Here is a 27,588-nt window from a genome sequence, read left to right on the forward strand (position 1 = left end):
GCATTTCCCTTCACGTCTATTACTTCGTATGAACAATATGCCCCTGGGTGTTCATGAGAACATACCTTAGAATGGTTCTAAAAAGAATTCTCTTCTTCAGCTTTAAACCTGAAGGCTTCAGGAAGCTCTAATGATAAAAATGCAGCAGTCTCTCTGTTCCTAAGTGAGGCTTTTCTCACTCTAGTTCCCTGTCCTTCCCTAACAAACATTTCCTAGAGTTTCCTTCATTTTTCATAAGAAATAATTTACAAATAACCCATGTAGGGCTCAGAAAAACTGTTAACTGTGATGATGGATTGGATGGATCCAATCACAGGCAACATGCACCATCTAGAAAATGCACTGGACAAGGTTTCTGGTTAGTATTCAAACAGATCCTAGATCCTTCTTTGTTTCTTAATCACTAGAAAGACTGGCATATATGGGACCACAAATCTTTTTCCCCCAATGAGATGTGGCAATGGAGTAAGCTTGGAACCCAATTCCTCTGTTGGTTAAGGCAAATGGTGTGTTTGTTGGACTCTCCTGCAATAGAAAAACCAATGTGATTCCATACAAAGATGAGACCCCCAAAATGCTTAATATTTCTTGAGATTAGATAATGTAAGCCATTGTACATACACACACACACACACACACACACACACACACACACACACACACACACAGCAGTCAGCACAGATGTGCAGAGGCCAATGTCCTAACACTAGCGGAAAAATGTGCATGTTTTTAGAAAATCTCTCCCATCTATTCAAAATGGCAGCCTTTTTGGTCCCAATACCTTTCAAGTGATACCAAGCAAATCTATGTGTCATTACTCAAGTCTCTGGCTGATCCATTTTGTTCTACTTAATACCAATATTTAACCTAGGGATATTATTTGTGAAGTTTTTTTAAGGAAAATTTCAAATTAACCAATTGGAAAACATCATGATATAATGGGAGGAACCCTTGATTATGAAGTCTTCAGACCTCAGTTTGAATCTTGCTTTGCTCCTCACCACCTTCTCTGGATGCCTTTAGTTGGGCACCCTCTCTGCCCATAGACAGCCACCAGGTCCTCATCTGTAAGATGATCAGATCCTCTCTAAGATCTCTTACAGCTCTAAGACCTGGGCAGTGAAGAGCAGACCAGCCTTTGGGGACCAAGACCCACCTGCCTCTGGCTGGCATACATAACCCAGGGTGCTTTTGTGGCCAACATGAGACTCCATTTAGCTATCTGGAGAAATTATTCTTTATTCTTTAGACACGAGAAAGCACCCTGATAGTAATCATAACTGGGTTTATAAAAGAATTTAATATCTAGTCACCAATGAAAATGAATTATTTTTTAAAAAGATTGTGACAGGGAGGAAACTGGGAGGTAGACACCGCCCTCTGAGGCTAGACAGGTATGGTTTTGCCTGACCCTTGTAGCCAGGATAGCTACCTGAAGGAGGATGGAGGCTTCTTAGGAGGCTCCTTGGATTCTCATGAGTTCAATTGCAACCCCAGACTTAGGCACTCACGCGATGGAAGACTATCAGGGCAGTTTGGGGTTCTGGAAAACAGACCCCTTTTTCATCGTGTTTGTTTTAGCATAAATGCAAAAAAAAAGATACTCTGATACCTTCTGCCCATTTGCTTTAGATGAGGTGTCCTTTTGTTGGTAACAGCTGCTATAAAATGGAGGGCATTGGGGTTGGCAAGATGTGCTCTTTGGGTGCATACTTCGCAAAGAAGGGCAAGAAGCCTGATAGCATGACCCCCACAATGGCCAGTGTGTAACCCCAGCCGATCTGGCAGCTCCCTGCATTGTAGACACCAGCGTTCTCACAGGAGTCCTTCACTGGAGCTGAGTTGAGGCCCAAAGGGTAGACCAGGAGCCCTGAGGCCATGATGAACACTGGAAGGGAAGAGAGAAATCCCATCATTTATGGCCTGTGACCTGACTTGTACAAACAAACGCAGAAACAAAATATGGCATAGTCCAAAAGGGAAGAAGAGAACAAGGGAAGGGCTAGAGGGAGCCCAGATAAAAACTCTGGGAATATTTCAATTGAATTGGAATATCTTAGTTTTTTGTTTTGCTTTTACAAGATGGGGGGGGGGGGGCTTTACATCAGAAAAACAAGTTAAAACAAAGAATAAATAACTCCAAGGTGGGAATTGGCTACCTATAAAAGTAGAATTCTGATGACAAAATTCACAGAATTTTGTGTGGGGGGAAAGATATCAGAGGTGTACAGTCCACCTCACCACATTTATTTTTAAATTTATTTTGAGTTTTACAAATTTTCCCCTAACCTTACCTCCTGCCCACCCCCACAGAAAGCAATTTGCCAGTCTTTACATTGTTTCCATGTTGTACATTGATCCAAATTGAATGTGATGAGAGAGAAATCATATCCTTAAGGAAGAAACATAAAGCATAAGAGATAGCAAGATCAGACAATAAGATATCAGGTTTTTCTGGCTACAGATGGTATTCTCCATCGCAGACAGCCCCAAATTGTCCCTGATTATTGCACTGATGGAATGAGCGAGTCCAAAGTTGATCATCAGCCCCATGTTGCTGTTAGGGTGTACAGTGTTCTTCTGGTTCTGCTCATCTCACTCAGCATCAGTTCATGCAAATCCCTCCAGGTTTCCCTGAATTCCCATCCCTCCTGGTTTCTAATAGAACAATAGTATTCCATGACATACATAGACCACAGTTTGCTGAGCCATTCCCCAATTGAAGGACATTTACTTGATTTCCAATTCTTTGCCACCACAAACAGGTCTGCTATGAATATTTTTATACAGGTGATGTTTTTACCCTTTTTCATCATCTCTTCAGGGTATAGACCCAGTAGTGGTATTGCTAGATCAAAGGGTATGCACATTTTTGTTGCCCTTTGAGTGTAGTTCCAAACTGCTCTCCAGTTCCACCAAAAATGCATCAGTGTCCCAGATTTCCCACAGCCCTTCCAACAATGATCATTGTCCTTTCTGGTCATATTGGCCAGTCTGAGAAGTGCACCTCACCACATTTAAATGAATACCCCCTTTACAGCACCTCTGGCAAATTCTTGGATATCTGGAGCTCCCCCAAGAGCAAGAAGTTCACCTTCTGCCTCCCCAGAGAGTTGACCCTATTTGGAGATGCTCCTGATCCCCTTCAGCCCCTGCAGTTTGCCCTCCACCCCAACCTCATTGAAGCTCCTGGGTCTGCTCTCTGGGGCCAAGTGATGCCCCTACAATATTTAAAGACAGTTAGTTAAATGTCTCAAATGGCCAAACATTCTCAACTCCTTCAATAGGGAGTCTATACTTTAGATTTGGTGCATCTCCTTCGTGCCCATTGTTTCCTCTACCAACAGAGTGAACACAGGGATGATAGTTGAGGGCTCAGGTAGTGACCAATGCAGTGGAGCTGACCAGAGGCTCAAAGCTCACATTGGTGTCACAATAACTACTGTTTATAGAGCACCCACTGCATAAGAGGCGCAGAGTCTAGCCCAGGGTTACACCATGAGTCAGTAGCTCAGGTCAAATTTGGGCTTGGGTCTCCCTGCCGCCACTGAACCAGTTCTAGATTGCTGATCTCCAGGCAAACTCTGGTTTGTCAACATCTTTTCTAAAATGTGGTCCCAGAAATGAAATTGGGAATCATTCTCATAGAAATCATGAAATTGGGAATCATTCTAATTAGAAACCATGAAACAGAATCGTTCTAATTTAGAAACCATGAAATTCAGAATCATTCTAATTAACCATGAAACTGGAAATCATTTTATTTAAAAACCATGAAATTGGTAAAGATTTCCATAAAAATGCAAGGATGTGTGGGACATCCATGTGGCTGCCCACTCCTGAGAAGAGCCCACCCAGGAGGTGAGTGAGGAGCCAAACCCAGTCAAGAGCCAAGTACATGCCTGCCTCCAGACAGGGTGTTGGCAGCCTGGACCTAGAAGAAATGGGTTTAGGGCAAGAAAAGCAAAGGGGAGGAAGACATCCCTTTGTTCACTCACTGACCAGCCATTTAAATGCCAGCTATTTCAAGAGCTCAGAAAGAAAGAGGGGTTTAATTGTCTGTCTGCTGCCTTTGGACAGTAAGAACTGGATGGCCCAATGGTCACCTCCAGGGCCAAGCTCCTTATCTTCCTCTCAGCCCCCTCCTCTTCCCCTCTAACTTCCCATTCACTGTGGAGAGAAGTCACCCAGGCTTGGCACTCTCACCCCATCACTGCCAAGTCCTAGACCTGCCCAACATCTCTGCTCTGCCCCCTCCTCTCCTCTGTCCCTGCCCCCGGCCCTGGTGCAGCCCCTCCTCACTCACACCTGGACGATTCCAAGGGTCTGCCTGTCTCAGGTCTCTCCCATTCAGGAATTTTCCTCAAGCCCAGGTCCCATCATGTCACCCCTTACTCAATAAATCCCGCCAGGATCCATTACAAAATTCTCTGGTTGCCCTTCCAGTCCTTCCTCACTGGCTCCTGCCTGCCCCTCCAGGCTTCCCCAAGGTGCATCCTCCAATTCAGGAACCACAGCCTGCCTGATTCTCTCTCTGGGCATCTTCTCTGCCCATCCCCACCCTCCTTGCTACATGCCCCCCCGACTTGTGAAGTCCTCCCGCTCCAGGAAGCCTCTCCCAGCCCCTCAGAATTCTAAGGCCCTTGCTCTGTTCCTCAGCTCCCATTCATCCCTCTTGTTCGTCCAAGGCTGTTTGCACACTGTCCCCCTAATTAGATTGGAAGCACCTTGAGTTCAAGGACAGCTTTTTGCTTAGCATGCTATCAGCCACTAGTAGGCGCTTAATAGGTGCCTCTGCTCTCAGGGGAATCAGAAAAGGAGCCCCCACCCCCACTCTGTCGGCTTCCTTCCTCAGCCATGGAGCTATGGGTGGGGGGACAAACACTCCCCCTACACTGCTGATGCCAACACTGGACAGAAGCCACTAGAGGCGGGCACCCACCTTCTGGGGCTCTTGATCCTTTCCTTGGGAGGGCAAGAAGGGGCCAGGAGATACCCAGTCCTGTCCCTTGTTCTTTCTGTATGTTAAAGTAGCTGGACACATGATCATTACCATCACTGAGTCACGAGCAGCCAAAGGGGTACCACAGAGCCTCAAGCCAAGAAATCCTGAGTTCAAATCCTACCTCAGACATTTAATAGCTGCATCACCCTGGACATGTCACTTCATCTCTGCTGTTTTCTCATCTTTAAAATGAAAAAACTAATCTAACATACCTTCCTGAGTTGATACGAAGATCAAATGAGTTAACATATGTAAGTGCTTTGTAAAACTATTATTATCATAATGATAGCTGCAATTTCTACCATAATAATTCATAATAATAATAATTATTATTATTTTTACTCTATAAAGGGCATCAAAATGAAAAACCCCACAGAAAAAGGATTATTTGCAGGATGGGCTGCTCCAGCTAGCCCATCCTGTCAGCTCAGGGCCCAGTCCTGGGAACCTTGGGGCCAGAGGAATAGCTGGGCTCTAGTGAGGGGGGCCCCTCACGCCTTCCGGCCTTGTGGGAACTGAGGGCGTAGGCCGGGTGAGACAGCAGAAGGTCTAGCCAGGGCCGTCTATCTTGAGGACAGCCCAGCCCAGCCCACCAAGCCAGCCGCTCCCTCCCTTGGCAGAGCCGTGGGCCTCCCTTCACATGGTGCTTTGTGGGAATTAAATATAACTCTGTTTTCCCTCCCTCAAGGCCAAAAGAAGATTCATGTGCCATATCCAAAGGGCCTCTGCTCCCCACAGGCTGCTAGGAAAGGCTTTCTCCTTTACAGCCACCCTCCCCCCACTGTCCAGTGGTCCGAGGCACCCAAGAGTCAGGATGTCCTGCCTTTGAAGTGGTGGCCCCATGGCCTGAGGCACATTGCTTTCCTTCTCTGGGACCTGGGCCAAACTCAGGCAGATTGATGGGAGCTTCCTCAGCAGCAGCTCTTGGCACCCTCAGTACCAGAGACTGAGTAAACAACTTACCACTACCTTTCCCTCACCCTGCAAGGGGCAGCTCCTCAGAGTCAGTGGAGAAGTCTGGGGCCTTTGCCTCTAGACTCTGCAGCAACAGAGAGGTGAGAGAAGGCTCTGGGGGGAAAGAGCGAGGCCCCTGGACAGCCTGGAGAGCATGGACAGAGCAGTGGAGGCTGGCCACTGGCATCCCTGATCTCCTTAGGGAGCGGCAACCTTCTGTCTGAATTTCCCCTGTCCCTCCAGGCTAGGGTCTGTTGCCCTGCTGCTTTCTCCCACTTTTCTGTGATTGTCACTCAGTCCCATACACTCCCAGAGCCCCAGAGACATTTCTATTTCTAGGAGCACACCCTGCCTCCTGGGTCCAGACTTGGCAGGGGAGGGCCTTCAGGGAGAAGCAGCCCTGGCACATTATGCCAGCAAACAACAGAGCAGGCTCCTTCTACCCAAGCACATGGTGTGATACTGGAAAGACTGTGGTGTCAACAATGTCCTCGAGAGACTGCAAGTTCCTGTCCCAGAGGAAAGCCTCTCAGCAAGGCTGGTGATCCTCAAAAGCAGGCCTAGTACCCCAGCAGCCAACCACTCCCAGTGTAATTCCACAAGAAAACGAGTGGGAGAACACAGCCCCAATGGCAGACAAATCTGGAGATTCCACAGTCAGAGGACTGAGAAAAGGAATCGGAGGTCCCCTCTACCTAGCCAGGGCTGTGAGTAGAGGCACGCTGAATCTGGGGGTCCTGGAATTCTCTGAGTGTGGCCAAAGGTCATTGTGCTCAGGATCAGCCCATGGGATCTTGGCACTGCCCAGGGGCATTGTGCTCAGAACCAGGCCACTGGGGGGGTGCAGCAGAGAGTGGACCCCAGAAGCCTGGTCCTGGGCCTAGAGGCCCACTGAGTGCTTGGTCTCTGGCTTGGACCAAGGGGGCTTTCTCCTCTCCTTCTCCTCTTCCTCCTCCCATTGCATGTTGAACTTGTGGGGCTAAGCTCTGGACTCAGCCAAAGTTGTGGGTCTGCTCCCCCATAAGTCTCCTTGTCCACTCCAAGGCTGACTTCTAGCCCCAGACCCTGACCAACAAGCAAGCCACCCTGGCCCCTGGTGGCCAGAGCTTTCTGGCTGTTGCCTCTGTATCCCTGAGCCTCCCTGGAATCCTCTGCCCAGCCTAGCTCCCCATCCCCCAGCCTTGGTCTCAGTGGGGCACTGACACGAGCAGTTGTCTGAGGTAGGAGGCCCACATTTCTGACACTTCCAGACTGGGTGACCTGGGAGTCCTTGTGCCTATGGATCCTCGTCTGTAAGGTGGGAGCTCAGGCCTCGGGGACCACTAAACACCCTTCCAGTTCTGCTAGTCTCCCCTTCTCCTGTCCATGCCTCATACTGACCGGTGGGACCAGGCCACAACTGGGCTAGATGCTGGTGGGGAAGCAGAGGCACCGGGGAGTTTGTGGCTGGGTTTGTGTGGCTATGTGCCTGGGGGGGGGGATGACGGAGAGGATGGAGTGGAGCCTCTAGGTCAGGGCAGAGGCCACCCCCGGGACCAAGCAAGACAGCTACAGGGTCAGTGGACCCATACGGCCCTCAGAAACCACCTGACCTGTGGCAGGTTCCTCAAGATCAACCACCTGGAGTCAAATTCCCTGGACCGGTCTCTGTCCATTGCTCCAGCAGGACAGCTCATTGGCTGGCAAGCCCTGTCAATCGGCATCCTTCCCCTCCGTCTCCCTCAGACAAACCCGGGTTCAGTCCCCCAGCAGCTCCCACCAGGATCAGCCCCACAGGGGCCTGACCCCAGCTGCCATCACCACCAGAACTGCTATAGTAGCTGTTAACACTGTCTTCATCTCCCCTCCTGGATCACAAATATTCAGAGACTTCCCCTAAGGAGATCAAGTCACCTCACCCAAAGGGAGAGCTTCATTGTTCTTTGGACTTGGATCCTGGAGGCTGAGAGCAAGCTTGGCATAGTGCCAGTCATGCTTGTGACTGTGATTCACCGTCCCCAGGCCGTCCACCCATCCATCCATCCATCATTCACCAAGCTCTTCAATGACCAAGGTGGCGACCACCTGTAATGGCCCAAGACTGCAGCTGGAGCCCCGAGACCCAGGCAAACACTAATCATTGCCTAGCAAGGGGTCCTGTGGAGAGCCCACTGAAGCACTCATCAGCGGCATGACCTTGGCAAGTGACCCCAGGCTCTCAGGGCCTCCTCTGGAGATCCCCGCTCCCCAATTTTCACTCAAATGCTCAGGTTTGTGGGTTGGAATCCCAGGGGTGACAATTGCCTCAAGTTCCAAGAGAATCCTGGGGATCTTCAGCTTAGGAACCCCACCATGAGCTCCCCTTCAATGACCCACAGACACCACTGACAACTCACATGGCCCAGTAAGAATAGTGGCTACAAAAATATCCGCTCCCCTCCCCCTCCCCTACTCCTCATCTCAAGTCTCGTTCCCACACAAATATGTGCAGCGCTTTTGGGTGGGAAGGAACAAACTTAAACCTGGGGCTGCGGGGCTGCTGGCCTTCCCAGGGAGTCCCAGTCGTGCAGAGGATGGAGTCAGGAAGACCTCAGGCACTTGACTTTTGCTAACTTGGTGACCTTGCACAAGTCATTTAATCCCAATTACCTCTGCAGTCATCCTGACACCTATCTGAACCCAGAGAAGGTGAGGCTGGGACAAAGTACAGCAGCTGCCCCCCCAATCCATGGCATCACCTCCCTAAGGAGGAACCGTGCTGGGCCGCTTGCTCAGCTCCCAGGGCTTGCTGCTTAGTTCCCCAGCTCATCTCTGGGTTGCCAGGGACACCCACTCCATTCTCTTCTCCTTCGGGCTCCAAGACTGCTCCAGGGGCTATTTCTGCCTCACCAGGGCGTCTCTGCTCCCCACCCACAAGGCTCCCTACTCTCCCACGCTAGGCTTGGGGTTGCTTTTCCAGCCCTCCTCTTGAGAGACGTGACCAACTTTCACCCGGCCCAAGTCTGGCTGCCCGGGGTCATTCAGAAAGCTTCACACTTGGCCTGGGGCGGAGAGGGCCAGACACACTTTTGCATTTTATTAGCATATAAATGACTTGCGGCCTTTGTTAAGGGACAGGATCAGATCTATTGGCTGGGTGTGTATTGGGGTAGGGGTGGGGGTGAGGGGTGGGAAAGCCAGATTCCAGCACCTCCACGGAGGTAAAGTCAGAGGTGGAAGTCCCTCCTCCATCTAGCTCTGGGCGGTGGTCTAAATCTTCTCGGTAACTGGAGAAATGGAGCCAATCTGATGTGTGAAATCAGACTGAGCAGATGAGTAAGGTGCATGGAGCCCAGGGACCCTGACAAGGAAAGAAGAGGTCTCTCCGCTGGGAACTTCTCCTCCCTCCCTCCCTCCCTTTCTTCCTTCCTCTCTCTCTTAATCCCTTCTTCCCTCCCCCTCTTCCTTCCATCCTTCTTCCCTGGCTCCTCCCTCCCTTCCTTCCCCTTCCTTTTTCTCTACCTCTTCCTATTTTAGGATTTTTCACCTCTCTCTCTTTCCTCCTTATATCTTAGATTCACAAGCTAGATTTGGAACCTTTTGCCTACATGACTTTACCCCTCTTTCTACCAAATTCTTAGTTCCGCCCAGGGCCAAGCTGCCAACCTGTGGAGATCATGGTCCGGCCTCTGGTCTCCATTGGGAATCTCTGTCCCAGCTTGGTGTACTCAGTGAGTGTGCTAGGCCAGGTATCCAGGGCTTTAGGTCTGCTCCCTGGAGGTTGCTGCCCTTGAGTCTGCTCCCTTGAGTGCAGCAAATACCACTCACTCAGTCGCCAGATGCACCCACAGAATGACCCCACTCCAGCCCCCATCTCCAACATGGTCCTAAAATGGAGGTGAACCTTCTAGGTTAAGAACTCTATTCATCTGTCCAGCACCAAACCATCACCTGGTTTTCCTTCAAGGCTCAACTCAAATGTCCCTTTTGAAGCCTTCCTGTCCTGCAAGTCACATTGGCTAGACATAGATGGATTGTCTTTTCTTTATATCTACACACATACACACACACACCACCACACACATGCGAATGTATGTGTTTCCTTGGCAGAGCTATTGGAGTGGTTGGTTGTGTCCTTCTCCAGGTCACTATACAGATGAGGAAACTGAGGCCAACAGAGTGAAGTGGCTAGCCCAGGGTCCCACAGCTAGTGATAGAATAGAGCTTCCTCAAGGTCAGGGGATGCTTGGACAACCAGTATGGCCTTAAACTACAAAGCAGGTGCTTACTAAAAGCTCACTGGTCTGATGAGGTTATGGCTGGGTCCCCACTTCCTTTTCTTGCTTTTTACTCTCCCTTTTTGCTGCAGTGGATGGAGCACCAGTCCTGAAGTCAAGAGGACTGAGTTCAAATTTGATCCTGATGGCCTCTTATCCAGGACCATCTCAGATGGTCCCGATCCATATTGGGCCACTGGATCCAGAAGGTTCTGGAGGAGAAAGTCAGGCTGGTGACTTAATCTGATTCATGTGTTTGTGATGGCATCACTTCCCTGTTGTCTGGCCTTCTTCAAGAACAAAGGACAAACATCATCACTCCCCCTTTAATTTCACATTCTAGGGGTGGCTAGGTGGCCCAGTGGATAAAGCACCAGCCCTGGAGTCAGGAGTACCTGGGTTCAAATCTGGTCTCAGACACTTAATAATTACCTAGCAGTGCGGCCTTGGGCTAGTCACTTAACCCAATTTTGCCTAGCAAAAACCTAAAAAAAAACCAAACCAATCTCACATTCTAGATTTTATCAGGAACCAGACTGGGGCTGTTCTGTCCCCTGCCTCCTCTGACCCAGTTTCTTCCTCTGTAGATGAGAACAGCAGTCCCAACTCCCCATCTCCCAGTTTGACCTCCAGGAGGACTGGATTCTACCCCTGCTCTCACCTGTCATTAACTTTATGGTCCTGGATAAGTCCCTTCCCTTATTGGTAGAGACTTTGGGGCCATGACCTGACCTCCCCCAACAGCATAGACACTGACCAGGAGCCACTCTCTGAACCCCCTGGGGGGGGCCTGGATTGGGGTACACAGCCCTGCTCCACCTTCAAGGGGGGGGGGAAAGGCTGAGGAGGGTAGTGGGCTGGGTCTGCCTGGTCCATATGACCAGAATTCACCTCAATGCTCCAGACCCAGTGGTTTGGTTTGCCCACCTTGGGCAGACACAAGTTTGACCTCCAGTCTAGCCAGAATGCCTTGCCTCTCACCTCTCAGCCAACCTAAGCCAGATTCCAATGCGCTCTTGGGGACCCCCCTCACCGTGAGCACCACTCATCTCATAGAAAAAGAATTTCATCCTCACAGCACAGATGGGGACCTCACCCCAAGATTCCTGCCTCAACCTAGCCCCTGACTTTTAGCCTGTCCAGATGCCTCAGTGTGGCTTGAGGGCTTGGCACAGAAGAGAGGAAGCTCCCCTCTGCCGGACAGAGAGGGCACCAAGGCAACAGGAGAGAGGAAATGGGAAGGGGAGGGGTGCAGCCTGGGCACTGACTGGGGGTGGGACTGCTCCAATGAAGGAGTCTGCCTCAAAAACAGAAGAATTTCTGATCTCAGAGCTTACTCCTCTCATTTTACAGGAGAAGAAACTGAGGCCTAGAGCTAGTTTGGAAGTGCCCCCAAGCCCAGTGTGCCCAGGCTGGGGAAGGGCTGCAGAAAGGAGGTTTTGCAAAAGTAGCATCCACATCTATATGGAATTCAAATTGACCAAAGCCCTTCATTCCTCATTCTGGGCACTTTCACTTCCATTAGACAATCCTCAGGGAGCCCCAGCCTCTGGGTCGTGCCAGCCATCAGTGGGCCTGGGCCAGTGAGCCAATGGATAGAGTAGGAACAAAGGCATCTCTATAATCCTGCTGGGCCGATGCCAGCCTTGCCCAGCCACACCCGCTGTGTACCCTCTCTCCCCAGAGCAGGCTTTAGGCTGGGTCCTGGTAAATCTGGCATGGACATTGTTCCCTCACCCAAGAACCAGGAGATCAAGGAGATCTAAAAGAACACAGAGTCCTATGAGACAGAGACCCCATGGGCAGCAGTGATGGATGGGGGGAGGGGGAGGGAAACACACTGAATTCCAACCTCCTGCATCTGGTTTTCCCTTCCGGTCTCCACTCTCCTAGAGCTTCTGGGCTCCCTGGTAGCTGCCTTCTGCCCAGTCCACTCAGAGCCATGAGCAAGGCAGCTCAGGGGTGGGATGGACACAGACTTAGGGAGTCCATGGTCCAGCTGTGAGCTAGGCTTGGCCTGTTTATAAGCCTGTTTGAGTGCTTGGGACACCAGGGCCCCAGCTTACAGATGTAGAAGCTTAGGCTCAGAGAAAAGCAACTTTTCCAAGTCAGCTACAGAGTGCAAAGCCTCCAGCCCCTTCCCTGGCTTTGTTCCCCCTCCTGACCCCATCCAGTCTTGGGGCTCTTGGGGAGGCTGTCCAGGCAGGGCCAGGCCAGCCAGGCCAGGCAGGCTGGTGGCCCCGTGAAGGCGAGGAGGACCTCAGGAAAGTGGTATTGCCCTGCCCTGAGCTAGTAGGGAAGGACGGAGTTCCTTCTGGGTGCTCCACAGAAGAAAGCCTTCCCCCAAGGAGGGGGATCCCCAAGGTGGATGGGCTGTCCCAGAAGGTAGTGAGTTCTCCATCACTGGGAGGCTTCTGGCTTAAACCAAATAACTGATACCACATTGGGGTGGGGTATTGGGAGTGTCTTTTGATGGGGAAAGTCAGAGCAGATGACATTCAAGACCTTCCTCTATCCTTTCCAGCCTACCTCAAATGCTGATCCTCTCCTGACCTTTGAGGAATCAACCTAAATGGGTCTGGTACATTGAGAACCCTCAGTCCTTGCCCCAGGGCACCTCTGCCCCTCTGGTCCCAAAAGAAAAGGAGGAAAGTCAAGTGGCTCCAGCTGGAGCAGAGGGTGAATCCCATGTCTGAACCCAGCAGCTGGGGTGGGGGAGAAGAGCCTATGGCCTCCTCCATGGTGAGCTCACCTGCTGCCATCTGCATGTATCCGGCCAGGGCACAGACTCGCCTCTCGAAGTACCCACTGGGCAGGAAGACCGAGATGACAGCCAGCAGGGAGCTGAGGATCAGAAGCAAACAGCCTCCCAAGCACAGCACGGTACTGGTCTGTGGAGACACAGAAAGAGAAGCAGCTGAGACACAGGCCACCCTGGTCAGCCAGGATCGGAGACGGGCCCCAGGGCCATGGTGTGGGAGACACAGGCTTCCCAGGTCAGCGAGGGACAGGGACTGGGCTACCACCCCTTGTCCAGCATGTTCCAGTGAAGACTCCTGTGATGTTGTGTCCCCTTCTCCGTTTGGACTCCCTTTTCTATCTCTCACAAATGTTTGCCCAATAGAATGCCAATTTCTTCTAAGCCAGATGCCTGTGAGAGGGACATCTTCCATGCCCATGAGAATCCTCCAAAGGTGGGTGGCAGCCACAGGCTCCCCCCTTCCCTTCTGGCCAGCAGGATCATTCAGCGACTCTGAATGGATGCCATTGGATTGACTGTGGGAGGACAACTCTGAGATCTATTGTCCAACCTGATCCCCGTCTCTCTTCTCCAATTGGTCCCCATTGGATGTCCCAACCTGAACGTCTGCACACATCTCACACTGGATGTCCCAGTCACTGGGAACTCAACATGTCCCAAACTGAATTGATTTTCTTTCCCTCTGAGGCCTCCTTCCTAACTTGCCTGTTGCTGTCCATGGTACCCCCCACCTTCCCAGGTGTTAGCTCCGGCTCACACTCTCTTCCTTCCATATGTCCCCTATTGGGCAAATCCCTTAAAACAGCCGTCAGACATGCCCCCTTCTCTCTTGGCCCTGCCCCCCTGGTGCCCGCCCTCCTCACCTCCTCGGACTCTGGCAGGAGCCTGGGGGTGGGTCTGCCTGCCTGCCTCCTGCCTCTAAGTACATCCTCCACTTAGCTGTCGGATTTTCTTAAAGCTGCCTCAATCACTCCTCAATAAAGTGCAATGACTCCTTGGATCAACTATAAAATTCTGTCTGTCGGTCTTTATAACCCAGCCTTCTCCTACCTTTCCAGTTTTCTAATACCTAAGTAGCCCCTTCCCAGAATGCCTAGAACCAGTGACACTGACCGCTGCCTATTCCTGACATGTCACTCCATCTCCCACCTCCAGGCATTTCCTCTGACTGTGGTACACTCTCCCTCCTCATTTCCCTCCTTCCTTCAGGTTCTGGCTCAAATTCTGCCTTCTACAGAAAGCCTTTCCCAGTATTTCTTACTTCTATGCCTCCCTCTGAGAGTGCCTCGGTTTACCCTAGCTGCGTCTTATTCTTGTTTGCGGTTTGGGCTGTGAATTCAAGGAGAACGTTTCTTAGTACACCCCCTCCCCACCCCATCTCCTTGATCAGCACAGGTATGTCTGCTGGCTTGACTTGCTGGGCACCCCCCAGGGGATGTGGAGAAATCTCTCTGAGGAAGGTCAGGGCACTCTGAAGTTTGACCAGAGCATCCACCAACCCTGCCACTCCCTCCACTCTGCCTCCCCCTTCCAGAGACCCCCTTGGTCCAGCTCAAGCTGTCCCAACCTAGACAGTTCCTTTTATAGCCTATGTTAGAGTCAATGGGGTTACCATGGAAACAAGCCAATAAAATCTCCTCCCAGCTTCCTTCCCCTTCCCCCCACCCCAAGGTGATAAATCAGCACTAGAGGATGAATACGCTGCTTACAGAGAGGACCCCCTGGCATCCTCCTATCAATCCCTGAACCAGGGTGGGGGAGGGGTTATGGTGTTATTGGCACCAACCAGTGCCTGCCAGAGCCAGTCCCACAAAGGATTCTGGGTGAACTGGGGCTCTAAAGTAGGGATGGTGAGGGCATCTCCATTTGTCCCATCCCATGCTTGGACATGCCAGGTTGGACTCACTCCTGCCCAGGCCAGGACATCAGCTAGGACTTGAATCCCCTGCCTATAGCTGTCAAATTTCTCAAATTTGAAGAAAGGGACCATCTTACTGGCTCATATCAGTCTGCCAGAGCTAGAATAACCATCCATCTGTCTGTCCAGGTGTCTATCTAGCCTTATAGTCGTATCTCCATTCACCCAGCTATCCTCCCTTCTCTATATCCATCCACCCTCCAGCTAGCTGTCCATCCTTCTACCTGTACATCTATCATCCACTATCTACCTACATCTCTTTCTGCTGGCATTCTGTCTCTCCATCTATTTCATCTACCTATCTGTCTATCTATCTGTCTGTCTGTCTATCTATCTATTATCTATCCATTTTTATCTTTGTATCCCTACCTATCTCTCAGGGACAGTTAAAATCCCTCCCTCCCTCCTCCCTCCCTTCCTTCCTCCTTCCCTTCCTTCTTTCCTTCCTCCCTCCTTCCCTTCCTTCCTTCCTCCCTCCCTCCTCCCTTCCTTCCTTCCTCCCTCCCTCCCTTCCTTCCTTCCTTCCTTCCTTCCTTCCTTCCTTCCTTCCTTCCTTCCTTCCTTCCTTCCTTTCTACCTACTTAATGTGCCTTGAAAGATAGAAGGGGTGATAAGGAGAAAGAGCACACCAGGCAAAGGAGCCAGCCAGAAAAAGGCCTGGAAGGATAAGATGGAATAACTCATCCCAAGCTTTCCCTAAGGAGATCAGTTTGAAAGCAAGGTGTGGTTAGTTTGAAGCCAGGTCACAAAGGACTTCAGATGCCAAAAGTGGGAGGTTGCATTTGATCCAGAGGTACAAGGGAGCCCCGCTGCTTCTGGAGCAGGACAGTGACACAGACAGATGCAGACTTTAGGAACATCTCCTACGGGAGGGCTGCCATGGTGGCCCTCTGGGCAGAGGTCTGCTTTGGACCTACAGAGTCTGAGATGCCCACAGAAAATCTAATCACAGATGTCCAGCCAGGAGTTAGGGAGAGCGTGAAGATGAGAGAGCATCGGGTGATGGTGAGATGGGAAGGGCAACCAAGTACAGGGGAGAAGGGTCACATCTTCATTAAAAGAGGACCAAAGGAGAAGGGGTAGTGTGGGGGGAGTAGCCACCTGGGGAGTAGGCAAGTCAATTTGGGAAGACAGGGAATTGCCTTGCTGCGATGAGGGTCCTGTAGGGATTAGGTCAAATGTGCAACTGAGTCAGTCAGCGCTGAGAGGCACTGTCTCTCTCCAGTGCCACTTGGCAGCAGACAAGGGTGGCAATCTAGAGTTGGCAGTGGCAATAAAGAGGCCCACTGGGCACAGAAGCACTGGCTAACTCCAGGGTCAAGCCTGGAGGCAAGAGAAGGTAGAGCAGAGGTGATGGCTGGAAGGGTGAAGGGCATGGTGAGTGTGAAAGGGTCTCTACTCTGCCATCCTCCCAGCTACCCCCAAACAAGGCAAGGCCTTCCCCTTCTCTCCTCCCAGCTGGAGAACGGGGGTGGGGCTACCCATGGCCCATCAGTTCCTGGAACTCCTTCCTCTCCTGCAACCCTGGCTCCAGCCCCCTGCTGTTCTATTTGCCCATCAATCTTGGAGGATGCCAGAGTAAACTGGGGCCTGACCCCTTGGACAGATGGCAACAGAATGAGATCAAATCAGAGACATCAGTAGAAGGCGGAGGCGGGGAGGCAGAGGGTGAACTCTCCAGACACCTGCCCTTTGGCAGGAGTGGTATTGAGGGGGTTCCCACACTGGATGCCCCTGAGGGGAGCACCATCCCTCAGGGGCAGAAACAGGGGCAGCGGCTCATCTGAAGCAAATCTGCCAACCACAAAGGCACCAGGAGCAACGGCTGGATCTGTTGAGGAGTCACTTAGCAAAAAGAGAAGGTGCTGCCCTCAAGAAGCTCCAAGTCTTGTGGGAGCACCAGATGGGAATCATGAATGAAACTAAGAGGGCCACCAGGGAGGTCAGTGGGGGTAGGGAAAGCAGTCCAAGCCTGAGGAGAGGCCAGAGAGGATGGAGGGGGACTGGGGGGGCACCAGAGAGGATGCTAAGAACTGAGGGATGAAGAAGTTTTTCTCCTGGACAGCCAGGGAGCCAGGGGCACTGGGGAATGAGAAGGGTGAAGGGCTCTGAAGGCCACAAGGAGTCCCTGAACTAAAAGGGGATGTGACCCAGTCCAACCTGGTTGGAGGAAGAGCAATCTAAGAGCTGAGGTGTGGCCTGGAGTGGGGATACTTGAGCCAGGAGGGAGGTGAAGGGGCCTGCCCCAGGGAGGCTGTGGAGGGGTGGAGGAGGAGGAAAGGGGGTGCTGGCAGCTGAGGGAGGCTGGGCCCAAGCTGCAAGGCCAGGTCTGCCACTGCTCCTCCCAGAACCTCCCCCCGGGGAGCCCTGAAAGCACCAGTGCAGCAGAGAATGGGGGAAAGAGGAGCTGACCCCAACATGCTCCGGGAGCATTCAGGCACTTGGGGGAGGGGCTTTGTTGCAAAGGCAGCAGGAGAACCCCACTGAGGCTGAGGAGAAGCTGGGTCTTGCCCTTCTCTAGTGAATAATCCATGGGCCAGCCAGGCAGCTCCGAGGGAATCTGGCTCCCCCCACCCAGGCCAAACCTGAGCCCTGGGGTCAGGGGCCTGCTTCTCCTGTCTCTGCCCAGCTCCTGGCCAGGCCTGGGCTGCTGTTGGGCCAGCTGCTCAAGACTAACTTGCCTTTCTGCCATCCCCAAGTCTCGAGGAAAGGGCCTGGCTCTAGACCTGGTGCCCAACCCATGCCAGGCTGAGCCAAGGAGTCAAGGACTGCAGCAAGCAGCCTGGAGGGCCAGGATGTGGGCAGCCTTTGGGCCAGGTCCTGAAGGTCGCCCAGCTCCTGGGGGCAGAGCCAGGATTAGACTCTCCAAAGGAAACACTCCATCTTCTTACCACTGCTCTGCAGTGAGGGAATCAAATACTGAGGCTCAGATGGAGATGGGGGCAAGGAAGTGACATCTCAGAGCACCCCAGGGTGGCCCATTAGCCAGGTAGGCCTCTGCAGGCCTGCCCAGCCCAGTTCCCTCTCTGGAGGATGATCCATCTTCCCCACTCTCAGAAGCTGAGTTATGGTTCTGCCGAGGTACAGGGAGGGAAGAGACCCAGGAGCAGAGAGATGGTTGTTCATCCCCAAACAAATGAATGTCCCCAGGGGAATGTCAGTTTGCCTTCCTGTGGGACCCCCAGATCTACAGTGGTCATGCCTTTGTGGACCCTCAGAGGGTCTTCAGGCAAAAGGAAATCCCAGCTCATTGGCCAGAGCAGCAGATGGGTAGTTTCAGAGGGAAAGGGTCTCAGAGAGAAGGGACATTTGAGGCTAGCAGCCAGCCTCAGGCTTAGAAGGACCTTCAGAGCCTGCAAGGCCCACCTGCGGCACAACCTCCCCAGCATTCCTGAGAGAGGTTTAAATTCCAGCAATGACAGGGATCTCGTGACTTCCCAAGGGCTCCGTTGCAGCTTTAGAAAGTCCTTTCTGGGGGTACTAAGGATGTGCAGCTAAACCCTTCAGCTCAGGATAGTGGGCTCTCGGGTCAGCAGCTTGGGTCCGATGGCAAGGAGGGAGGACCTCAGAGTGGTGGGTCAAAGGTGTGGTCATTGGGGAAGCCACATCTGCCCAGAGGGATGGGGGATGGGGGAACTGGTGGATGGAAACTAGTAGTTGTAACATCAGGGCTAAGATGCTCCTGGAAACAGTGACCACTTCAAAGGCTAGGGTGGGAGGGGTGCAGAAGGAGGACCCTCAGTCTTCTCAAGAGAAACATCTCCGGGCTTTCTGCTCTCCCTTTTCAAGCTGCCGCCTCCCCTCCCTTCCCCTCTGCCCCCTGGCTCAAGAAGGGCTGTCCTGGCGGGCAGTGCCCAGCCCTGCCTGCTCCAGTGGGTGACACCCAGGGGGATGGGGCTCTCTGGAGGGCCAGGCCAGCCTCCTGCCCTCAGCAGGAAGGAAGGGATATCAATCCCAACAATGAGAGAGAGGAAGGCAGAGAGAGAGGAAGGTGGGAGATAACCTCCTGGTCCCCAGCCTCAGTCTCCTGCCCAGTCATTCTCTGGGAGGTCCTGGGGCCCCAAGGCTCCCAGTGCAGATGATCCTCCCAAAGGATGACCTGGGCTTGGTCCAGTGGCTAAGAGCCCTGGTCTTCCCCATCGGAAGCTCAAATCTAACTTGAAAGGACAGGGGCATCTGCAGAACCTGGAGGCAGCAGCCAATCAGATCAGGTGCCCAGCTGAGCGGCCCTGCCCGACAGGAACTTGGGGGCAGGGAGTGGGGGAGAAGCCGGACCCAGTCTCTGCACTTAAGTCCTTGGGGGGAGGGGGCAGACCCCACCCTGTGCACTTAAGTGCCCCGGCTTCATCCTGACTGAGAGGAAGGAGAAGGTGGAGCCCCGGAGCAGAGTCGGGGCTTCTCCTGGGAGCTCCAGGTTTCCTGGTGCTGTTTACCAAGGGCTGCTTCCCTCCCCACCCCCACCCCTCAGCGCCTGCTCCCAACAGGATGTAACTCTTGGAAAGGATGTGAGGAGATGGGCAGGAGGGCAAGGACCCCCTGGAGCTCTGAGCTAGCCTGGGGTGAGGGGCTGCTTGGCCTTCCCTAGCAGAGCCCCAAGGCTGTCCCGGGCTCCATCCCAGGGGGCTTTTCCCTCCAGGCTCCACACCACACCCACCTCTCTGCACTTTCTCTCTCTACCCAGGGGCATTTTCTTCCCCCATCAGAACGGAAGGCCCCAGAGGACAGGCCTGCTGCATCTTTTGTATTCTCAGCCCTCCTCTCCCCCACCAGCACAAGGCTTATTGCCTTGGCTCACAGAGGCCCAGGGGCAGATGGGCCAGCCAGGGCACCACCGAGGAAGCACTCCAAACCCTCACCCTGACCAGCAAGCAGCTCCCCCTCCCCCAGGGAAGACAAGAGGGCTGAGTTGTCTGGAAGGCTCAGAGTGACTGCCTGGGCATCAAGGGAGCCCCAAATTGCAGAGCACCAAGCCTTCCTGAGTTCAAATCTGGCCTCAGACCCAGTAGCTGGGTGACCCTGGGCCAGTCACTTTACCCTGTTGGCCTCCATTTCCTAAGCTGGAAAACGTGCTAGAGAAGAAAATGGCAAGCCACTCCAGTATCTTGGCCAAGAAAACACCAAATGGAGTCCTGGAGGGTAGACCTGATGGAAAAACAAGACTGCCTAGCCAGGGAAGTCTCAGCTACAGAAAATCCTGAGGGACGTCTGAGAGGAGCCGCCTGGGGAGTGGCCTGTTCTCTCGTCCCTTGGTGAGCCCAGAGTCCGACAAGCACAATTATCCTGTCTCTGCATAGGAAGGGGGGTGGAGGATGGGAGAGCAAAGGAGAAGGAACCTGCAGGAATAAGAGGAAACGCCAACATGAGGAGGCCACATGACTCTGAAAGCCAGGCCGAGGAGACCGTTATGGACTAGATGATGGGGAGCCAGGAGAGGGTTTGGAACACAGCAGGAGCAGGACCAGCCTTATAAAACAGGATTTTGGCATCAGCAGAAGGGAGGTTAGCAGCTTGGAGAAGCCACCTGACAAGGGGGAGGGTCTGAAGGAAGAGCTAGAGGAGAAACCGGGAAGGGGGGTGTACAGACCTGAAGGGGAGAAAAGACCAGGAGGGATGACCTCCAAGATTCATATCCAGGAAGAGCCTTAGACCTGACAGGGCCAGGGGAGGTGGGAAGTGAGGCTCAGTTACAGCTGAAATCCTTAAGTCAGGCTGAGCCCCAAACCCTGACCAGATGCCCCTCAACCCTTTCAGAAGAGAAGCTGATTCCTAACCCCTTACTGTGAAGATACCAGAAGGTCCCTTGGGATGCTGGGGGAGAACATAGACAGTAGCCCAGACCTGCTGAGAGCTCAGGCTCTTCTGAGATGTCCATCTCAGCTGGTCTGGGAAGAGCTGAAGGGACTGGACCATGCCATCGAGTGCCCTCAATATGAAGCAACCCAAAGAGGGGCAGTCACTTAGGCAAGGTCCCCCCAGTCAGTCAACAGCAAAGACATGATTCAAAGCCAGGGCATCTGGCTTGGCTCTTGAGCCCAGCAGCCCCTACCTCAGCCCACACTCAGGACAGTGAGGCCTGGTTGACTGCATCCCACAGAGCTAGATAAGCCCAGGCTTCTTGAGGGCTTCCCAGGGACCAGGCTAGGGTGGTCCCTACCAGGAGCTTTGGGCCCTGAAGGCAGGGGGAGGGACCTGAAGAACCAGGGGCCCTCTGCACCCTCTTACCCAACCCCTGCTGGGGAGGAGCCCTCAGGGTTTGCCCCTCTGAGCCCATCCCCCTATGGGGGGATTCCCCTTCCACCTTGGCAAGCATCCACCTGAGGCTGCCCCCCCCCACTTCAGCTGTCCTGGTCTGTCAGGAGAGGGTGCCCTGGGTACTGCCAGGCTCAGAAAGTGCCCCCTCCCCATCTCCTGCCAACACTGGAGCAGCAGGACCTTCTGGTGTCCTGTTTCTGCAGCAAAAATCCTCAGGCTCCCAGGTTATTTTTAGAGCTGGGAAGAAACCTGAAGTGAATGCAGAAGTCAGAGCATGGAGCGGGGGACTCCTTCCTTATGCATGGGGGCTGTGGAGAGGGAGTGGACCAAGGTCCAGACTTCCCCAGAGGGCCCCCTCCCCAGGTCAGGGCCCAAGAGAGACACCAGGAGCGACCCTGCCTACCTCTCTCTCACAGGATGGGCCCCTTGGGGGGCTATCCCAGAGAAATCCCCAACTTCTCCCACTGACCCCAGGACCTCCTGCAGCTGCTGCCCTTCCCAGTGCAAAGGGCTTGACTGAACAATCTCTACAGAGCTCCCTTCCCTCATCTACAGCCCATCTTGGCTCAGGGAGGGGTCCCCAGGCCCCTGCATGTCCTCCCTTATCCAGTTTACTACCTCAATCAACAAACAACATTTCCTGCCAGAGACCCAAGTCCCTGTCTCTGTCCTTCCCAGGCTAGGCCCCTGAGAATATCAGAGCAATGCTCCTAGCCTCTCAGAGGCCTCCATTTCCTCCTTGGTATAAGGATGCCCGAAAATGGGTGGGGAGGAAAAGGCTTCAGATGGGTGAGTTGGCCCTGGAGAGGGCAGGGCCCATGGAGAATGGAAGGAGCTGGGCCACTAACAAATGCTGGCAGGACTGAAGGGAAGGGAGAATACTGCCCTAACAGTTTCTTCTGCCTTGCTAGGTGACTTCTTAGTTGCCCCAAGCCTGAGGGAGGTATAAAGCTAGGAGGAGCTCCCCCAGGCAGATGCTGGGGAAGGGGTGGCTGTCTGAAGGAGGTAGGCTTTCAAGGCCAGGCAAGAGCTCCCAGGTGGGGGAGGAGCAGAACAGAAGAGAGGGGGCAGCAGTGGATCTGAATTAGAGTTGAGAGCGCATGGTAGGGAGTGATGTAGATGAAGATGGATAAGGAAGGGTGGCACCCAGAGGGCAGGACCTCAAACGCCAGAAGTTGGAACTCATTTTGTGGTCAATGGGAGTGACTAAAGGTTTTAGAGCAGCAGAGAGCTGAGCAGATCCATGCCCATGAGAGACAAGCACAGCAGCAGTGGGCTCGTTGGGAGAGGGAGAAGGCTGTGATGAAGACCTCTGATGCCCTGGTAGGGGCTGAGATCCCAGCAGGGCCCAGTCATCAATCCAAGTCACACCAGGCACAAGTCCTGGAAGACAAGCAGATGGGGGGGGGGGTGTGGAGGAAGTGCCAAGCAGCTGCCTCCTTCCTAACCATTCCAGGCTTCAGTTCTGGGGGCAGGAATGGAGGGAGAAAACAAGTGGCATCACCTTAGCAGCTGCAGGTGGGAGGCCAGGATGGGCCTACCTTGAGACCACAACTAAAACTAGGGGAATAAGGTTTCCAAGTTCACAGTCAGAAAGGAAGAAGACAGGGAGGGTCTAGACTGAGCAGGAGACAGAAGAGATGGGTAAGAAGAAAAGGGTCCTAGGAAAGAAGCAAAACAGGACAGAGAAGGCTCAGGAGGGCACTTCTGGTCTCTGGAGCCAAGGCAAAAAGTCCAAAGGATATGGGGGAAGCTTGGAGGACCCTCCTTAGTAGGAGTCTGGGGGACCCAGGAGAGATCCAGGAGGTAGCAAGAGAAGGCACCCCTCCTTCCAGCTTAGTTAGCAGTGATGAGAGGGGAAGTGGGGCAGCAGCTGCTGGGGACCAGGGCATCAGGGAGGTGCCTGAGAAGCTCAGAAAGGGAGGGGGCATCAGAGGCTAGATCTGACCCAGAATCTCCCCCAGGTTCTGTTGGTCTCTCTTGGAGCCTTCCAGCCTGAAGCCCTGCCTTTGGCGGGATGGTCAGCTCTTCTGGGGAGGGAGGGTTTCCAGATCACCCTCAACCTGCCTCTTTGGCCACTCCAGTCTTCCGGCTAATGCTCCTCCTTCTGGTGTCCCCCACCTTCCCTGTCCTCCAGCAGAGAAAAGGGGATCCCTTGGATCACCAGCTCATCCAGTCCTGGGGTCCAGCCGGGTCCTCATGTCCTCTGCACTTCACCAAGCCCAGTTTCTTCCCAGAAAATGATGTGGCTGGACCCAGCCCTTGTCCCTGTGCTCCCCTCAGCACCCCAGGGCACAGCCCCAAGCCTGTGGCACCCATCTGCCCCATCCCTGGCCAGGCCTCAGGTCCTGCTGGGCAGGGGCCACCTCTTCCCACCCCGCTGCACTTTTTCATCAGGGGAAAAGGGGCGGTTGAAGACAGACACTCCCCCTCCCCTTAGGGAAAACCTCTTGGTGGGGGGCACGGTGGTGGCTCGGCAGGAAGGACCGCGGAGGGCTAACTCTCTGGGGGTTCACGGTGGGCCTCCCCCCCAGGGGAAGGGGTACGGGCTAAGCCCAAGACCCCTCACCTGGCCCTTCTCTTTGTTCAGCAAACATCCCTCCTCCCCTCCAGAAGGCCAACAGGTAAGTAGGGCCGGCCCCGACCTGCCCCTGCCACCTGCGGGGGGAAACTGAGGCCCCCCAGGAGCCCCCCAGCACCCGAATAAGCGGAAGGGTCTGCGTGGTGCGCTGTGTGCGTGCGGTGAGCTAGGGGGAGTTGTGCGTGTGCGGGTGCGTGTGCGGGTGCGTGTGCGGGTGCGTGTGCGGGTGCGGGTGCGGGTGCGGGGCCGGGCCGGGCCGGGCCGGGGCCGGGGCCGGGGCCGGGGCCGGGGCCGGGGCCGGGCCGGGGCCGGGCCCGGGCCGTCGGGCAGGACGCGCCGCCACCTACCTGCCAGGCGCTGGCCGGGATGGCGCGGAAGGCGCGCAGGCCCCCGAGCGCGAAGGGGGCGCAGGCGTGCGGGCCGGGGGCCAGGCAGGGGCCCAGCAGGCCCAGGGGCGGCGGCGGGGGCCCGGGCGGGGGGCCGCGGGGCGCGGGCGCCACGATCCAGGCCGGCGACAGCAGCCCCAGGGCGCAGAGCAGCGCGAGGCCGCAGGACAGCAGCGCCCAGAAGCCGCCCACGCCCACGCCGCGCGGCATGGTGGGCTCGGCGCCCCGCGGCCCCCCGCGGCCCGGCCCCGGCCCCGGCCCCGGCCCCGGCCCCGGCCCCGGCCTCGGCCGCACCGCCACGCGCCGGGAGGATGCGGGGCGGCGGCGGCTGCGGCGGGAGCGGTGCTGATGGCGGGGGCTGCGGCGGCCGCCCGCGCGCGCGTGGAGGGGCGGGGGCCCGGCGGGGCGGGGCGGAGGCGGCCCCCGGACCCGCCTCCGCCAGGGGAGGGGGACCCCGAGCGCCGCCCGGCCTGCCAGGAAGCGGGGGGCCGGGCGCCCCCACACACGCACAGACCCCCTTCTGGGGGAGGAATTCGGGAGCGGGTGGGCCAGATCTCGTTGACCAGGATAGGCCAGGAGGAGTGGCTGTGATGGATGCCAGGGGGACAGTGCCCACCTCCGGGAGATCCGGCCAATCCTCTCCGCTCCTGTCTGGAGGCCGGGGGACCCCGGTCCCAAGAGCTTTGCAAGTGGAGGGTCAGCTCTGGCCGGCCCCACCAGGGGGCGTCGCGGCCCGCTGCCCAGGGACCCCTCCTCACTTCCTTTGGAGAGGCCTGGCCCCAGGGAGCAGGGGCTTTTTTTCAGTTCTGGCAAGTCCCAAAGAGAGTCGGGAGGGGAAGAGCCAGAGGCCAGCGTCCCCGGTAGACCTGGAAAGGTAGCAGAAAGCAAGCTTGGATAGAATAGAATAGAATAGATAGAATCTTTAAGAGTTCATCTTCCAAAGGTGGGGTTAGCAGGAGGGGTGGGAATTCAGGGAAGCCTGGAGGTGTCTGCATGGACGGATGCTGAGCGAGATGAGCAGAACCAGAAGAACACTGTCCACCCTAGCAGCAACATGGGGGCGATGATCAACCCTGATGGACTCGCTCATTCCATCAGGGCAACCATCAGGGACAATTTGGGGCTGTCTGCGATGGAGAATGCCATCTGTATCCAGAGAAAGAGCTGGGGAGTCTGAACAAAGACCAAGGACTATTCCCTTCAATTTAGAAAAAAAACAACCCTGCTATCTTATTGTCTGATCAGGCTATCTCTCATACTTTATTTTTCTTCCTTGAGGATATGATTTCTCTCTCCTCACATTCAGCTGAGATCAATGTAGACCATGGAAACAATGTGAAGACTGACAGACTGCCTTCTGTGGGGGGGTGGGGGTGGAGGGAAGCAAGAATGGGGGGGAAATTGTAAAACTCAAAATAAATAAAAATCTTTCTTAAATAATAGAAGGGGCAGCTAGGTGGCGTAGTGGATAAAGCACCTGCCCTGGAGTCAGGAGTACCTGGGTTCAAATCTGATCTCAGACACTTAATAATGACCTAGCTGTGTGGCCTTGGGCAGGCCACTTAACCCCGTTTGTCTTGCAAAAAAACAAACAAAAAAAATAGTCAAGGGGGGCAGCTAGGTGGCGCAGTGGATAGAACACCAGCCCTGGAGTCAGGAGTACCTGAGTTCAAATCGGACCTCTGACACTTAATAATGACCTAGCTGTGTGGCCTTGGGCAGGCCACTTAACCCCATTGCCTTACAAAAACTAACAAACAAGCAAATAAATAAATAAACGAATAAATAAATAGTTGAGGAAATAAAAAGTTGAAACTTTAAAACAAAAAAGGAGGGTTAGGAACCACATTGGTGGCTGAGGAAAACATGGCCTGGAGTGGAGTGGGTAGACACCCCTTTCCCTAAAAAGCTCTTGCTATAGTTCAGGTCTGAGGGAGGAGGGTTGGCACCAGGGTGAAAGCAGCATCAGAGGAGGGAAAGGGAAATTCTAGAGCTGTTGCAGAGAGTGGATATGGGAGATGAGAGATAGTGAAGAATTGAGGATGACACCTAGGTTACCTGTGTGAGGGACTGGGAGGTGGTGCCCTCTAAAGTAAAAGGAAAGTTTAGAAGGAGGAATCTGAGGACATCATGTGTAAAATGTCTAATAGGTAATTGGAAATGGAAATCTGGAGTTTAGGAGAGACATGAGGGCTGGATGAGGAGACTTGAGAATCATCAGCATTGATAATAACTGAACTGATGAGCTCTCCAAGCCATGTAGTCCAAAGGGAGAAGAGAAGAGGGTCCAGGACAGAGCTGTGGGGGACACCCGTGGTTATTGGATGTGCCTGGATGAAGATCCAACAAAGGAGAATGAAAATGGGTAGCAGATGAGTGTCCTCAAAATCTAGGGAGAAGAAAGGGTTCAGGAGAAGAGGGCAAAATACAAGGCCAAGAAAGATGAACACTGAGAAAAGGCCATCAACTTTGGCAAAGAAGAAGAGATCATTAGTCAGCAATGAGGCATAGACCAGCATCTCACATCACTCATAAGTTGCAAATGGACAGATGACTTAGATATGAAGGGGACATCATAAACAGAGGAAAAGGACAGATATCTAGAAATGGGCAGAGTTCAAAACCAAACAGAAAGCAAAGGAGCTCACAGGAGGGAAAAACGAACCACTTTAATTGCCCTAAATTCCTATATATATATTTCTGTGACAGATTTTGTGTATGTGTATTGTGTGTATATCACCAAAAGCCATTCTTTACTTTATTAGTGGCCAAAGAATATGAACAAACAGTCCTCAGAAGAATTTCCAGGGATCCACAACCATGTGAAAGGATCCTGCAAATTACTAAAAAGAGAGAAATACAAAAATGAGAAATCTTGAGGCCTCACCTGATATGCAGAAAATTGTCAAAGATTACAAAAGATGAGAATACTATCAGAGGGATTGTGGGAAAATGGGAACACTAGCATTGTTGGTGGATCTGTGAAACAGTACAACCATTTTGGAAAGCAATATGGAATTATGCAAATAAAATGACAAACATATCTATATCCCTTGATCCAGAGAATCCACAACTAGCAATATGCCTCAAGGACGTCAATATTAAATATACCAAAATCTTAATGTCTGGAAGGAAACAAAGTAAGCCCCCATCAATTATTGCATGAGGATGTGGTGGCATTTTACTGTGCTATAAGAAATGAGGAACATAGATGTGGGACAGAAGCCTTGGCTTGTGAACCATAAACTGCCCAAAGTGACAGAAAACTGGGCTATGTCAGAAAGTAATTAGGAGAAAATGGGGGGGGGGGAGAAAGGCTGAAATTCCTGAAGATCTCAGGAAGAAAACTGAAAGGCCTTGGATATAACAGACAGATCAACAGGAAAAACATTAACAACAGAAGGAAATGTGGCCTCCAGAGCTAGTAATGGTCTCAGGCATCTATGAACAAATACCGAAAAACAAAACCAAAATGATTCACCATTTGACTTGCCAG

At 53.4% G+C, this 27,588-nt stretch overlaps 1 protein-coding gene across 1 annotated transcript; it reads right to left on the bottom strand.

Moving 5' to 3' along the window:
• Positions 1–611: 611 nt before the first annotated feature.
• LOC141490538 (LHFPL tetraspan subfamily member 7 protein-like) lies at positions 612–24,302 on the bottom strand. Its single transcript, XM_074190538.1, has 3 exons — positions 24,054–24,302; positions 12,947–13,085; positions 612–1,888 (listed from the first exon to the last, which is right to left on the bottom strand). Exons 1-3 carry the CDS (start codon positions 24,300–24,302, stop codon positions 1,662–1,664), a joined length of 615 nt encoding a protein of 204 aa, XP_074046639.1. The 3' UTR covers positions 612–1,661.
• Between the last annotated feature and the right edge of the window lie 3,286 nt (positions 24,303–27,588).

The sequence above is a fragment of the Macrotis lagotis genome, chromosome 6 (assembly GCF_037893015.1).
Source record: "Macrotis lagotis isolate mMagLag1 chromosome 6, bilby.v1.9.chrom.fasta, whole genome shotgun sequence".
In the NCBI taxonomy this organism is placed as follows: domain Eukaryota; kingdom Metazoa; phylum Chordata; class Mammalia; order Peramelemorphia; family Peramelidae; genus Macrotis; species Macrotis lagotis.

Bases quoted from the DNA above. Each gene is read 5' to 3' on its own strand.
- LOC141490538 (XM_074190538.1), bottom strand. From the start codon at position 24,302: ATGCCGCGCGGCGTGGGCGTGGGCGGCTTCTGGGCGCTGCTGTCCTGC. The intron at 13,086-24,053 runs GTAGGTGGCGGC...GTGTCTCCACAG, and splicing joins TCCCGGCCAGCGCCTGGCAG to ACCAGTACCGTGCTGTGCTT. The intron at 1,889-12,946 runs GTGAGCTCACCA...CTTCCCTTCCAG, and splicing joins ATACATGCAGATGGCAGCAG to TGTTCATCATGGCCTCAGGG.